Below are 14897 nucleotides of genomic sequence, written 5' to 3' on the forward strand. Positions count from 1 at the left end.
AGCCGGACTTGGGTACTTTCCTTTGGTTTGGGATGTTCATTGGCTTGTATTTTAAATTAAAAAATGCTTTTGCCGAGTAGTACATGAACATGGTACCAAATTCAAAAAGCGAAGAAAGGTACACAGTGAAAAGAAGTCTCTCTGCCTCCCCTGTCCCCGCCACCCCATGCCACTCTGTTGATGGTCTGTGCATTTACAGGCATATTGAGTAACACATTCCTTTTTTATCTTAGACAAATGGTGGCATACGGTACTTGATGTTCTGTCCATATCCCAGCAAACTTTTCGTATCAGTACATTCGGAGCTGCCTCCTTTAAAAAAAAAAAAAAAATTGTGACCCAGGATTCCATTATATAGAAGTGCCTAACTTAGATAACCAGGCCATTGCTGGTGGATATTGAGGATCTTTCCACTTTTTTACTATCTAAACAGTGCTCCAGAGGACATCCCTGTAGTTAGGTGTTAGTGGTTAAAAGGATGTGTCTGGGTCAGATCCCAGGATATCTGTATGACCTTGATTAGACCTTGATTACCTCTCTGTGACTCAGTTTCCTTATCTGTGAAAGAAGGGAGTATAGTTCACAGGATGGTCGAGAAGATTTAATGGTGTAATATATTTCAAATAGTCGTGGCACAGAGAAATGCTCAATACGTGTCAACTCTTACTGTTAGTCAGTCTGCCATTTTGCAAGGTGAACGTGTCTTCCCAGGATAAATGCGTAGAAGTGGTTTTCCTGACCCAATTTAATTTTGAAGCCTGTTGCCAAATGGTTCTCTGTAGGTAGAAGCCCAGTTTATGCTCTCACCTGAGGGGTAGGAGGTGCGCTGATTTTTACTTCTCATAAGTCACCTCTTGATATGTGTAAATCTGGACTGTGTATATTCCTAAGGTCCGAGTAGTAGTTGCTCAAGGGGGAGAGATTTCAAGTTAAAAAGTTCTTTTCCCTGGAATTTTTCAGGGCTTCTAGAAGATCTTGCTTTTTATTTTTATCCATATGACATCTTATCTTGATGATAAACTGATTGTGGCAATAATAAATATGTGAGCGGTGAACTACATTAAACCAGTAGGTTTTTATTGTGTACTTCTAGAATCCTTTACTTACTCATGGATAAGAAATGCAGTCTTTTAAATCCTCATACAACAGTGGTACCATTTGTTAGAGGGATTATTATATTTACACGTAAGGAAGTCTTACATTATTTTTCTGTTCATAAAAAAAATAAATGTGAAATTAGAACTTTATAATCTTAGGTTATCATGTAAGTGCTACTATTATTCCACTGACTTGAAGGCAAGATCCCAGTCTTGATTAGCTCAAGTATCCGTGGCTTACACCATTTCTGTCCTGTGTATAGTACACAAAAGGTACCCAACCCTGTGGCCGATTGCATAGACTGGTGAAGAAGTGTGCTTTGCCCCGATCAGCATAGAATCATGTTCTAGGAGACGAGCAGGTTGTTGGTTCTGAGTTTTTGCTGACATTATAATAAATGCTAATCATTTTGTACCTCTGATGCCTCACCTTGCAGTGTTTTGGGTAGGAGTGGAGGTGCCTAGCCAGCCATGAAATTTGTAGGGCACCAAGGCCTGAACTGATTATTATTCAAGCGCCTGGTTACTCATGGGGCTGGAACAACCCCCACGGTGCTGAGACAGAACTTTGTTGCAATTCAAGTCACAAAAGTTCCACAACTCTCTTTAGCCATACCTTTCGTATTGGAACTGGCTATTAGCCTCTGTTTTGGGACTTCATGGTTTTACGATGAATGCATCTTTAAAGTGGCTTTTAAACTTTTTTTGAAGGGGGGGCAATTCATTCACCCTTTTTAGAATTGGCCGAAGACCATAGCCACCTCTCCCCAGAGAAAGGATGCCAACAATTTATGAGATTCATGGATGTATAGGGAATGTTATTGGTACTTCACTCATTGTACTTAGCGTGTCTCGTGCCATGCACGGACGGATGCAGGGCATTTTTGCAAAGGAGGCTTTTCATGTTGTTATTTCCAAAGGCAATCATCACCTCACCTTACTTATACTACAGGTTGCATACCTGAAAATTTTCACTGAAAGCATTTGAAAAATTACTGGGAGGGAATGAATTCTGATTGCTACAGCTATAAAGACAAGTACAGATTAAACAACACAACTTCCCAAAGTACCTACTTTTCCATAGAAAATGACCAAGACATGTTGGTCAAAAACTTAAATTTTTTTTTTCCAGGAACATTTCTGGAGAAGAACTTCGTTAGTATGAGAAGGTTCTTAGATTCAGAGGACTTATCCCAAATCTCTGCTTTAGAATATTACCCCAGAGAAGTTGTCAGATCATCTTGTGACTGCATTTACCTTAGTTAAATTTTAGGGCTTTGTGGCAGAAATCTTGACTGAGTTGTCCCTTGATAGCTTTCAACAAAATATTGGTGTGAAAGGGTGGTGCATACTACCAAGATTGTAGTGATTAATTGGGTTGTTGGGGAGACTCCCCAAGAGTGGTCTAGTTTTCATGCTTCAACAAGTCACCCCATGTGTACAAGAAACTTCTCTGTTCAGTTACCAGTGAGCTGATGTCTCAACACTTGCTATAATTTTCAAAAGCTGTAATTTTTTCATTCCAAATCCTTGCCAGTATTGGTTTAGTTTCTTGAATAGCCTTAAAAATTAAGTCCCCAAACAAATTTCAGGTATGAATATGAATATTAACTTTAATTTTTCTTCTCCATTTTTTTCTGCTTATCAGTCCATTGCATGGCACTTGGGTATGACCTAGTTGGCAGCCCATTCTCGTGAAATTAAAATGTAAAACATGGTGGAATTATTTCAAGGAATTATTGACAGTTTTCTGAAATCTTACTATTTTAAAGTATGCATTTATCAGAGCCTGAAACTATTTGGAATGTGTGAATGGAGAGAATTTTCTTTGTGCGCACTCTGTGTGTTAACTGATGACCTACAACTTGGCGGAACAAAACAAGACTCTGCTTTACTGAATAATGGACAGTCATCGATGAATGAGCCAGAGTCAAAAACTATGGCAAGTTGAGGGATCCTTAGGACAAGGTCTGGGAGAGTCAGGGGCTATTGGATGCTTGCTTTATTTTTCACAGTCCAGGATTGCTATGTGATATGACAGCAAGAGAGAAAAGGAAACTGGGCCAGAGGATTACAGCACAGGGAGGATTTGGGTTTAATAGGATTTTATTAGGCTCTAAGCAGAGGTTGTCTGAGGTAGTTTGACCCACACTGAGTCCCCCTCCCCCCACTGCTATTACTTATAATTGAGGGCAGAAATTTCCTCTCTCTTTAGGTGTTCCCAATATTTGAAGAGTCTTCACCCTAGATGGAATTTTATATGATAAGCACATTTACAGTAATAGACTTTTTATGTATTTAGTAGTAGCCGATTCAGGGCATTCCAAATTGCATTCTAAAACAATGAGTTCTTCTACTGGCAATTGCTCAGGAAACAAACAAACAAACAAACTGTGAATTATATTCAAAATGGTTGATTCCTGTGCTTTGGGTTCTTTAAGTGAAATATGCTTTAATTGTTAAAAAGAATACAGATCGAATCCATGTATAACTAGAATTCTTATAAAGATTTTTGTACAGTGGCCATTATTCTTCTTCAAAGCTTATCTTCTTACCCCTCCTCAATTAGTACAACAATTGTAATAAAGTACAGAAAATAATGACTTTTGAGCTGGAGGAGACCTGAGAAATAATCATGTAGTCCTAACTCACCTAAGTGAGGTTCCAAACCAAGGTCCCTGTTTTCCACTCAGGGTTTCACAGCTGGGTAGAGCCTTGGGGCCGGGTCCCAGTTAAGAGCTCAGGTCCGCAAGAGGCGACTTGACGTCTTGTGACTTCCACACTTGGACAACTGAACTAAAAACTCTTAGCCCTTACCCTTGGTTCCCCACTTTAAGTCCACCTAATCCTTCCAACCATTTCCATAAACCAACCAGAGAGGAGGGAAGAAGGAGAAATGGGAAGGAAGCCTGCCATGTCTTTTCATCAAGTTGAAGAGATTGCTTCTGATATGGCAACTCACTGTGGAAAGACTCCACATGGCTTCTCTTGTATCTCTAGGCCTCTCCTTGCTGTGTTGCTGACCTTGTCTTTCCTCTGCTCCTGTTGCTCTACCAAAATCCTTTAAAAAAAAAAAAAACCTATCCATCCATCCATCCATCCATCCATCCATCCATCCATCCATCCTTCTTCAAATTCTCTATGTTCATTGGTTCCTTCCCATTAGGCCTGCAAATATGATCACTTTTTCCTTAATAAAGATGTTCCTTGGCTCTGTTTCCCCTTAAGGTGACCATCATTACTTTTCCTTAAAGAATTTTTTATAATCCATTATTAGAGGATATTATATTTGAATAGATAAAAGAAGGATGTTATGAGATCGTATATCGTTAAATGCCAAAATGTTTACACTGTAATTTCAGTATGATAGTGAAAGAGGGGTATATTAAAATATAGTCATTTGTAGTTCGGGGAAAAATGTGATTTTCACACATTTATAGCTTTCCTAAGTATTGTGGTTTTGAAAGGAGGCTGAAATTAGATAAAGATGTCTGTCTATTTGGAAATGAAGTTGAAGGAATTTTTATGGTAGAGGTATAATCTAGATGACTAGAATCTAAGCTTTTATGATTATACAGTATATTTTATAATGTGATATGGAAGCATATGTGTGTGCTTTTTCTCATAGTCAAAAGATATCATGTACTTTCTAAAAAAAGGCAAATAAGAATACATATAATTCTTTTTTTTTTTTTTAAAGATTTTATTTATTTATTTGAGAGAGAGAGAATGAGAGAGAGCACATGAGAGGGGGGAGGGTCAGAGGCAGAAGCAGGCTCCCTGCCGAGCAGGGAGCCCAATGCGGGACTCGATCCTGGGACTCCAGGATCATGACCTGAGCCGAAGGCAGTCGCTTAACCAACTGAGCCACCCAGGCGCCCTACATATAATTCTTATGTCAGTTATCTCTAGCTCCAACAATGATTTAATAACATTTTTCTTTCCCTACTGATGAAAAATATTTTTGTATATATTATTAATGAAATATATGAATTTGACTACACAATAGTCAGTTCTGTCTTTGCAATATAGAATCTGTGCCAGTGTATACATGGGTTTTGATAGCTCCTCCCCCCATACCAAAAAAACTCAACAACCACACCACAAAACCACACGCAACCACTGTTGGACAGAGTCCTTCGGGTATTTTTGGGGGTGGGTGGTTCATTTGAAGAAAGAACAAAATCACTCTGAATGGTTTACAGAGCTCTTTCTCAGGCATGAAATCCGAGTTGATGTGCATGTGGGTATTTATGGGAAGAACAGGCTGAGTATGTGGCAAGAATGTTCCTCTGAGCAGTCCCAGCACTGGGTATGATAGGCTGAAGAGAGCGGAGGGCCAGAACGGGGGAAATGTCCCAACAATGCCATATGCATGACTCAAGCACACATTCTGGTGACTGCAGCCTCTTTTACCTGCTCCTGGCTTTTCGCTAAGTTTTGTCCTGCTCTGTTCTTCACTTGGAACTTTTAGCTGTGCTCTGAGAGTTAAATAAAAAGCTTGGAATGGAAAAATGCAAAAAGGAATAAAGTAAAGCCTGAGAACAGGCAAATGCAGAAATGTATTGGAAACCTCGGTGCTTGAGGAAAGGTGCCCTTCTATGTCTCTCATAAATATGGAGCCATCTCTTGTAGTTTTATATTGCCCTGGGGACATGCTAGTGCTTTAATACTCTAACATGGGAATAAGAGAGAAAGAGAGTGGAAATATCCAGCTCTTTTGTCTCTGGGTGTATTCGGAAGTATTTTCATTTATAGAATCTTCTGGCATAGTGTTTCCTTTTTAAATGTGGCTTGCTCTACTTGCCTGTGTTTAGGTTCTTCAGCCATCTGCTTCAAAAGTATGATTGGATAAACATCATCCAAGTGAGATGCACTTTTCTCAGAGAACATACAGCTTCCTTAAGGGAATAGGGCCAGGGATTATAGTCAGGAGAAAGGAGAATAAAGATTTCTAGAAGGAACCCTGGACTGGGAATCAAGAGACTTACATTCCATTTCCATCAAAACTAACTTGTAGTTTACGACTTTAGCTAAGAGATTTATTTTGTCTGTAATGCAGTCTCGCTATCTGCAAAGATTGCATGCGAAGTCCCTTTGAGAACGAACTTAACAGACCTGAGAGAGCATGTTTCTAATTTTCATTTAGAAGCAGCTGGCATGTTGAATGTTCCCCTCATACGTTTGAAGACGAATCTGAGAATCCTGGAGCTGAAAGGAGTCTCAGGGAGTCTCATACTTTCTGAACCTCTGGGATAAACCAAAACACTCTGATTTTCCTCATTATGATCGTTACATCATCTGAATAAAAGACACTTTCACAGAACTCCTATGTTAAAGACAATGAGGGAGTTGAGTCAGAACTTGGTTTATGTCTTATCACTTAAAACACGTCTGTACGCTGAAATGATACCTCTGAGGACCAGCCTGGTAACCAAAAGTGAGGTGAAGAGGCTGGCTGTAGGATTCTAGGGAGTGGCCAGGACCTCGGAGATGGGGACCACATACCCTGTGTGTGTGGGGAGGCACGTGGGCCCAGTAAAACATGCCTCCCAGTGGCAAAGGGTCATTGCTGGCAGTGAACAATGTCTTACTGAAAACAAGAAATTTGGAATTATTAGGAATTACATGTCAGGGAGTTCACCAATTTGAATAATAAAATATGGTCATAGAAGATACACACAGGCTGTTTCCCTCAGGTCTGTAATTTGTGTGAGCCTCCCTCAAACAGGCCTTCCTCTTTCTACATACTTTTACCCTCTTCCATTCTCCCTAAAAAACGTTTCCTTTCCTCAGAATGATCAATTCTAACCAGTTTCTGTTATGTCCTACCATTTTTTTCAAGATGTGAATGCCGAACGGTTCGCCTGCTACCCCCAGCAGAATATTCCTTAACAATTTTCTAGTGTTTAATTTCACTCCCCACAAAGAACTTGACCCGCAAGTCTAACCCGAATCCTCACCTTAAGGCCCCTTTCTCACATTTTATTGTTTGTAGGAGGAACGGTTGACCAGTGTTCTCCTCATAATACCCTTCATACTACTCAGTTGAAAAAGCAAGGTTTTTCTGGCACTACAAATCTGGAAATTTTATCATGGGTTGTGTTTTCCAGTGCACTAAGAATTATCGTGTAATCACTTTAGCCCAGACTCTCTCCAGTCTGTACGCTGAAAACCAATAGTATTTTGAACTGGACCCAGTCCTTTCTGTGGGCTCATCAAACAGGAGATACTGCCACTATTGTATTGCTTCCGTCTGCAAGTCAGCCCCATGCAACTGGGCCATAGTTGCTGTAAGCTCTGTGACCTCAGTATCTTTTTTCTCCCCACTGGCTCTGTGGTAGTTGGACTTTCTTCATATTCTGTCCACCTAATTCATTTTTCATTTGTAAGTGTGCTACCTTGTACTCACACCGAGTAAGCACCATCTTGTTTTTGACGGATCATTTCTGTCTCTGATTTGTCAAGGTTACTTGGAATTCTGTTCTTTTTCAGAAAAGCCAGAAACCTTAACTTGGTTTGTAGCTATGAAATGACTGAGAATGCTTTCAATTCCATTATGACAGCCATTGATGAGAAAAAATTCAATCATATCGGACCCAGGAGTCTGGGTGCTGTTTTATACCTACCCCGAGTTGCATCAGGGCATTTATTTCTGTCACTATTAACTAATGGTTTTCCTGTTTTTGGATGCTTTTAAATTCCACAAACATTGGTATCATAGTTTCTTGATCGGTTATAGAAACAGTTTGAATGATTAGACTTATTATCTAGGGGGTTGTGGTTGATGGTAGTGAAGAAAATAAAACCAATAATTATTTAATTTATGCATATCGCTTTGGTAGTTTCATTATTTTATATTTTTAGTAGCAAGGTAAGAGTAAATAGGGGGGCCTATAATTGGGTAGAAATGTCTATTTTGTAGATGTTTTTGTTCTGTGTTGGACTTCAAGACTGTCTATGCTTTGATTTAAATTCAATGGCCAGTGTCCTATTTAATATGTGAACATAACGAGATGCATTTTTATTATTGTCATTACAGGTTTCGGAAGATGACAGTGAAATGTGAAGAAGTTACGTTTCTTATGTGATACTTGAAAGTTAGTGACTGCTTGCCAAATTTTCCTGAAAATTCAATATGACTTAGAAGCACTGATTTACGAAGGTTTATGATGTCATCGGTTACGACGGAAAACAAACTCCCACAGGCCGTGAGCCTGCAGGGAGTTGACCCAGAAACATGCATGATTGTATTTAAAAACCACTGGGCGCAGGTAATGTATGAGTTGCACTTTTCTCTGCTGGTCTACGTAGCTCTCAAGGCCTCTATCCCATTGAACCAGGGGTTTCCTACCTCTGTGATGGGTGACTAGGCTTCCAGAAACATAGGGAGCAAAACCCTTGCAGGTAGGAAGAAAAGCAACTTTTTTTTTTTTTTTGCTTTCCTAGAATACGTATCTGGTTGAAAACCATGGTTTCCATAAAAGCAATTAGGGAACATGTATGTTCCTCAGATATTTTTGGAAGAACAGCTGTTGGCCTGAAAGGGACTTTGACATTTCATTGCAATAGACTTGACCAGGATTAGAGTCTCTCTTTCCCTCCTCCCTGCTGATTCCATCTAGTCCTTACACTCTTGACAGCTCTAAAATATATATATATATATTATATAAATATATAAATTATATTTTATTATATTAATTATATTATATTATATAAATATATAAATATTTATAATTAAATATAAATATTTAATACTTATTAAATATTTACCAAGTGCTGTGCTGAGTACTTCAAAAGCCTTATGTCATTTACTCTTCTCCCCAAACCCATAAGACCATTAGTGTTAGCTTCCTCATTTTACAGATGAGGGAGTGGAGGATTAGACATGTGGAGTAACTCGCTTGAGGTTATGCAGATAGTGAGTTTCCAAGCAAGTACATAGTAGACCTTGGTTCCTTGACTTGTGTATTTGACCTCTGTGCTCTACCATTTTTCGGGCTGGTGGTCCCTGCGTCATTTAAGGAAAGAAGATGCCTGGCAGTATCTGAATTCATTACAAAGCTGGTTATAAAGTTTTTTTGATTATTCAGTTTGACTTCTGTGTAACTCTGATCTGCTTGTATAGATAATTACGGGTTGAATGTTCAGAAAATTTATCAGCTCACCGCTTTCCTCAGGGAGTTTACAAGTAGTAAAATAAATAAAATTGGCCTTCTTTACTACTTGTCCAACATTACACTCCCTAGGTGAGCTGGTAAGTGGCTATTTATGTGACAGTTTTTTAGTGACTACCCAGTTCCTTCCTGTGGCCGGAAACAGTAGAGGGGTTAAAGCACTGAGCCTGCAAATCACAGCAATTATGGGGGACACAGTTTAGATCAAAAACAAAATCAATTCTGCTTCTGGGTCATTTACATTCTGTAGCTTCTTGTCACTAGTGTAAAGCTTCCAAGACTTTTTATGCATTTCCCATTCTCTGACTTTTTGCTGTTAGAATCTTAATGGATTTGCTCTGGATTTTAAGGGCACATCTGCTTTAGCAAAGAGAGGAAAGTAATTCACGAGTTTTTTGAATAATTAGAGTAATTATCTTTGACTTTGCAGTTTTATAAGTATTTTAATGTGCTGGCTCCAAAGTGGGGTTGTGAACCCTAAGGGGTGTGCCTGTTAGTCCATTGGGTGTGGGAAGAATATTTTAGAAGGCCTATTTTTATCTTTATCTTTTGAAAATGTCTATTTTGTGTTTATAAAGTACGTAATATAGTTACATATTAGCATGTGCACATTTATTATTGTATCTAGTAATTATTTGCGCTCTTCTTTTTTTTAACTGGTAGGAGTGTGCAGTCAGATGTTTTATATTGAGAATGCTTCCAGTCTTAGTCATTTCATTTGGCTGAGAAAGTCCATCATTCTAATATACATTCTTGGCTCTGGGCCCATTTTGTTTATTTGTATAAAAGTACTTTTGATTGTAGCATTCCTGGTGGAGAAATCTGTGATCGGATCCATTCAGTATTCTATACCAGTCTTCAAAGACAAGATATATCATCAACCTCTTGATTTTATGCGGATGTATCATTTGCCCTGTCAGATTCCATCCTGGGCAAGCTTTCTCCAAAGCTGTTGGAGTGCTGGTAGAGAGTCTTACTTCAGGAATGTGTAAATACTCTTTCCCATTGGTGAAGGAGTAAATATTGGTCCCAGAATCATATTACTCATTTCCATATCCGATATGAATGACTTCAGCATCATTAAACATTTTGGGTGATCTGAAGCATGGCACCTTTTGTTGAGTACAGAAAAATACTGAGTTGAGGGTAAGGATAATTTTGTCAGAGGGAATGGTGTTCAGTTATTAAACACTTCCTTTTGTAAAGTGGGGACACTCTTGATCTTACTCCTCTTTCACCCATTTCTTTACCTTGCTTTCCTCTTTAGGCCTGACTTTTCCTTTTAAATAAATCTGCAGAGTGCCCGCAGTCTCTGTCTACTTCCAAGAAAGGCTCTTGGGGGCCTTTCGGTTGCTTTATGAATAAAAATACTGGTTGAAGAAATGCATGTGGATGTCAACACAATTATAGTTAAATGGAGGTTTATTAGCCCCAGCTATGGATTCATCATTGTAGGCTGCACGGGTGGGACATGGGGATGTGTCAGCCTTGGAAGAACAGGGTCTGGGCTTTTAAAGAATGTATGCGCTAATTTGGAGGACGAGGTGAGATACATTATTAGAAAATGAATAATAATGATTACAGGAATGAAGTCAAAGGAAGGGACTATTATGCGTGAAAATGGCTTGGGAAATGGAGGAATGAGATTTGGCTAGCTTAACTACAGGAAAGGAGGTTTTTTTTTTTTTTTTTCCCCTTAAGGTTTTATTTATTTATTTGAGAGAGAGATAGAGAGAGAGAGAACATGAGAGGGGGCAGGGTCAGAGGGAGAAGCAGACTCCCCATTGAGCAGGGAGCCTGATGAGGGACTTGATCCTGGGACATGAGCTGAAGGCAGTCGCTTAACCAACGGGGCCACCCAGGCGCCCCTAGGAAAGGAAGACTTTGATGACAAAGGAAAAGAACATTTTAGAGAAGGGGTTTTGGGAAGGAATGCTCAGTGTTGGCTTTTTTCAGTGGTAAGAAAAGAAAGGTGAGGAAGTCAGGGCAAAGAGGAGATGCAGGGCTACAAGTGAGGTAAGGCCCGGAACCTTCAGTTGATAGGAATAAATGATTCTCACTGTTTCAGAGGTTTATACATTAGCTCTTGGCCATGAGTCATGCAGGCTGGGGGCGCATGCAGAACGCTTAAAGTCGGACATAAACTCCTGTGACTGGTGTGATGGCAGCCCCCGGGTTCCCCTGAGGCAACCCGAGGAAACCTGTAAGGCTGGCAAGAAATGTGACCTAGTCAGAACTGGGTGACAGCGTTGTATTTCCTGAAGTGTCCGATTAGCTGGCAAGCACAGTGCTTTTTTTATGTGTTAAACTAGGGAAAATGAAGTCAACAGTAGTCTGTGGTATCCGTAGTTCTTCTGTTTGTTAGGATACTTAGGTACAAATTCAGCATAATTAACATATATTTGACAGGTTCTGTTCCGCTGTTTACTAGTAGCTTCTGTTCCAGACCTTGACTTAAAAAAGCAAACTTTGATGGAGGAGGATATCTGCTTGCCCACCTACACCTTGCAGTCTGTCAGGGACAGTTTGTTATACAACCAGCTGTCATCCAAGGCAGTCTGGGGTTCTTAAGCCAAGAAAATGTCAGAGTTCAAATAGAGTAATGGCAGCAGATGAAGTAAAGCTAGTGGGTCTAGTAGCCTCTTTTGTCTTGGTAGGGATGGGGATAGGAAAAACAATTAGATTAGTTAATTAAGTCAAATGTCTTCCCATAATAATGCAAAATAGATAATATGTTTTAAGTACAGTATCTTGTATGGAGCTCCAAGTAGCCTGATTTCTATTAAAGAAGTATAGAGCACTGATACATGGATTTGAGATGTGCATTTCAATCTGCCCCCTGTGAAACCAATTCCCTTGTTCTGTTCATCTTCATTCGTTTGGTCTGTGCCTTGCCATAGACTAACTGACAGCAATTAAATAAAGTTTTTGAGAGATGAAAAGAGGGGAAGTATTAGAGAATCTGATCTTCTTAATATCTTAGTCAAGTGATGTTTGTTAATATTTAAAAAATTTGTATCTCAGCTTATCAAGTAGCTCTAAACTTGACAGTAGAAAGTAAAGCAGAACAAAAGCTATGTTTCTTTCGAGGGCTGAGGCATTAACTTGTGCTTCTCTTGGACTTTAAAGTGTTGAACCTGTGGAAATGTCAGCAACTCACCCTCTGTATGCTCAGTGATAAGTCTGTTTTTGCCATGGAATGGAATATTATTACATAGATCATTACTCTTAAATCCTTTCTCTAATACATAAATTTAAAAAACATACCTAAGTGAAGGATTAGTTTATTATGTTATTTTATTGATTGATGTTCCTACCGTGTTTCTTCGTTGTAGTAGTGCTAGACCATCTTTGGTCCCAAGGAGGTATGGTATGTAGATAGAGCTTCTGCTTTATCCTGTTTTATCCCAGATTTAGACATGCCTCTCGAGTTTGAGGCTGGAGCTGAAATGAACCAAATTGTACAATCACGTGTATATTATTAGGCTGTTATCTTAATATAGAAAGAGACGACTTGGTAGATGTCTTTCATGGCAGTAGGTGTGCAAGGAATGTGCCAGATTGAAAGACACGGCTGTTAAGTAATGATTAAGGACTGGATGGAAACTTACTTTTGTTGTAGTTATTTGGTACATTAAGTGGAATTTGGCTTAAGATCGCACAAGCCTGCCCTTCTTCTGTGTGATGGAAAATGTTGCTTAGTAACTTAGTTTTTTCCACGATGCCACTTTAAATTAGCATTCCAAAGGATTTTGAAGTATGGGTTGTACTCATGTGACTTTCTTGAAATAACTAGGCTCCAACCAAAGTAGCAAAAGTAATCATCTCTTAATACATGCATGTGTGTAAGACATAAAACAATATTAAGATGGAGTCAAAGCTAAGTTGACAGATAAACCCTTGTGTTTACCATGAAGAATAATCATTTGTTAGCTGGAGGAGTGATTATGTGGCTCTTTCATTCTGAAAGCATTTGAGCTTCCTCTTTAGAATTTGTGAATATTTGGAATTCAGACCTATTATTACTGACTGATGGGGACCATCAGTAGAGCTAAGGATAGGAGTAGCTGATACCCTTAATGAAAGAAATATGCTATTTGTTCATCTCATTTACCTGTAATAACCTCCCTGTTTACAGGTCAAATGACTTTGAAGTTAGGTTAAAATTTAGCTCTATTGGTCAGATGATAATTTGTGTACCATCATTTACACTATTGATTTTTTGTGTATTTGTTTCTTTTTAGAATTGTGATAATTTACATGAGGAGCTATATGTGATCCAGGCTCATGATTCACCCATATATATATACCAGCTTGTATTTGTTAAAGTTTGTGGACCAACAAATGCCGAGCTATGATCAGTGAAACATTGACAATGCTATTTCCCATCTTAGCTGGCTTACTTAATGAGCTTGGGCTTTATCAGGGGCTGATTGCTTTATTCGGTGGCATTTTCAGCCTAAAGAAGTGAACTTGTAAAGGAAATATTTTGCACAGCATGTTTTGCTTGCTTTCCCTCTCTTCTGTCCTTGGGTCCCTCCAGCTCCCTTAGTGGCGTTTTTCGCCCTGAACTGAGTCCCCGAGGCAGAGTATATAGCCCAGAAGCCAGAGCTGGGAGACCTGTGGCAAGGTTGAGAGCCTAAGATAGAGGATACTCAGGGGAATGTGCTTTGCCTGGGGACGCCACTGGGAGCAGCCTGGGCCGTGGATCTGTGGGACTGGAAGGTCAGAGTAGATCAATGCGTGACAGTAGGCAGCAGGCAGAAGGGGGCGCACAGGAATCTTGGGGTTTGGTGGAAGTGATGCAAGAAGACAGCACTAAAGGAAAGAATAAGGAAAAGTCCAGTCACATCAGGAATCTGTCTACAGAAACGGAGAGAATTATGACACCATCTGGGCAGCAAACTTGGGACATCGGAAGTTCTTTGGCATTTCAGTGCATGTTGTGCTCTAGCCAAGAAGCTTCTTAGACAGTCCCTGTCAGGTTAGGCCCCAGGCCCTGGGTATGGGCCCCGAGAGCCCACTCATAAGAGCAGGTCATGGGTGTGTCTGCCAGGAAGGGAAAAGGAGGTGGCCTGGGCGGGTCCTGACACCTGAGGAAAGAGGTTAAGGACATGTGTGAGCACAGGCATAATTAGCACTTTGCTGAGCATTGTGGATTCCGTGACTCACAGGCCTTGGTGTAACACACCCTCTTCCAGGCAGTGAAACCACCCAGCCAGGGCCGGGAATGAGTGAGGCGTCCTAGTATGTCTGCTCCATTCCACAGGACCAGCAAACCTTACGTCTCTGTGGGTTATCGCTCTGCTCTGAGATTCTCTGCCCGGTAACCCAGAAGGCAGTGTAGAGGAGTTTATGGTATAAAGAGGGTAAAGATGCTTCAATTCAAAAGTGGCCCAGTTGTTTGCATTCTGTATAAAAACCTCAGTTCTCTTTTTTTGGGGGTTTTTCATAGAAAAAAAAAAGGTCTGTTTGCAAAGGAATACAGTGGAGTAAATCATATAAATGATGATTAATCTATGAGAAGGATGTACTTTGTGACCATGTAAGTAGTTCTGCTGTATATTACTTACGCATTTAGATATATAAGAAATACTTACATACATGTATGTAGTCTAAGTAC

General features: G+C 39.7%; 1 protein-coding gene across 3 annotated transcripts in view; it reads left to right on the forward strand.

The window, feature by feature from the left end:
• The window catches only part of FHIP1A (FHF complex subunit HOOK interacting protein 1A), a 230350-nt gene that overhangs the window by 141282 nt on the left and 74171 nt on the right, over window positions 1-14897 (forward strand). For all 3 annotated transcript variants that reach the window (XM_045880302.3, XM_045880303.3, XM_054508706.2), the window contains one exon: window positions 8140-8371. In XM_045880302.3, coding sequence (XP_045736258.1) covers window positions 8267-8371 — 105 coding nt within the window. In that variant the 5' untranslated portion in view covers window positions 8140-8266. The remainder of the gene's footprint in view (window positions 1-8139; window positions 8372-14897) is intronic.

This window comes from Mirounga angustirostris, unplaced genomic scaffold (assembly GCF_029215605.1).
Source record: "Mirounga angustirostris isolate CCGP_5_RB_7025 unplaced genomic scaffold, mMirAng1.0.hap1 SCAF_2, whole genome shotgun sequence".
Classification (NCBI taxonomy): domain Eukaryota; kingdom Metazoa; phylum Chordata; class Mammalia; order Carnivora; family Phocidae; genus Mirounga; species Mirounga angustirostris.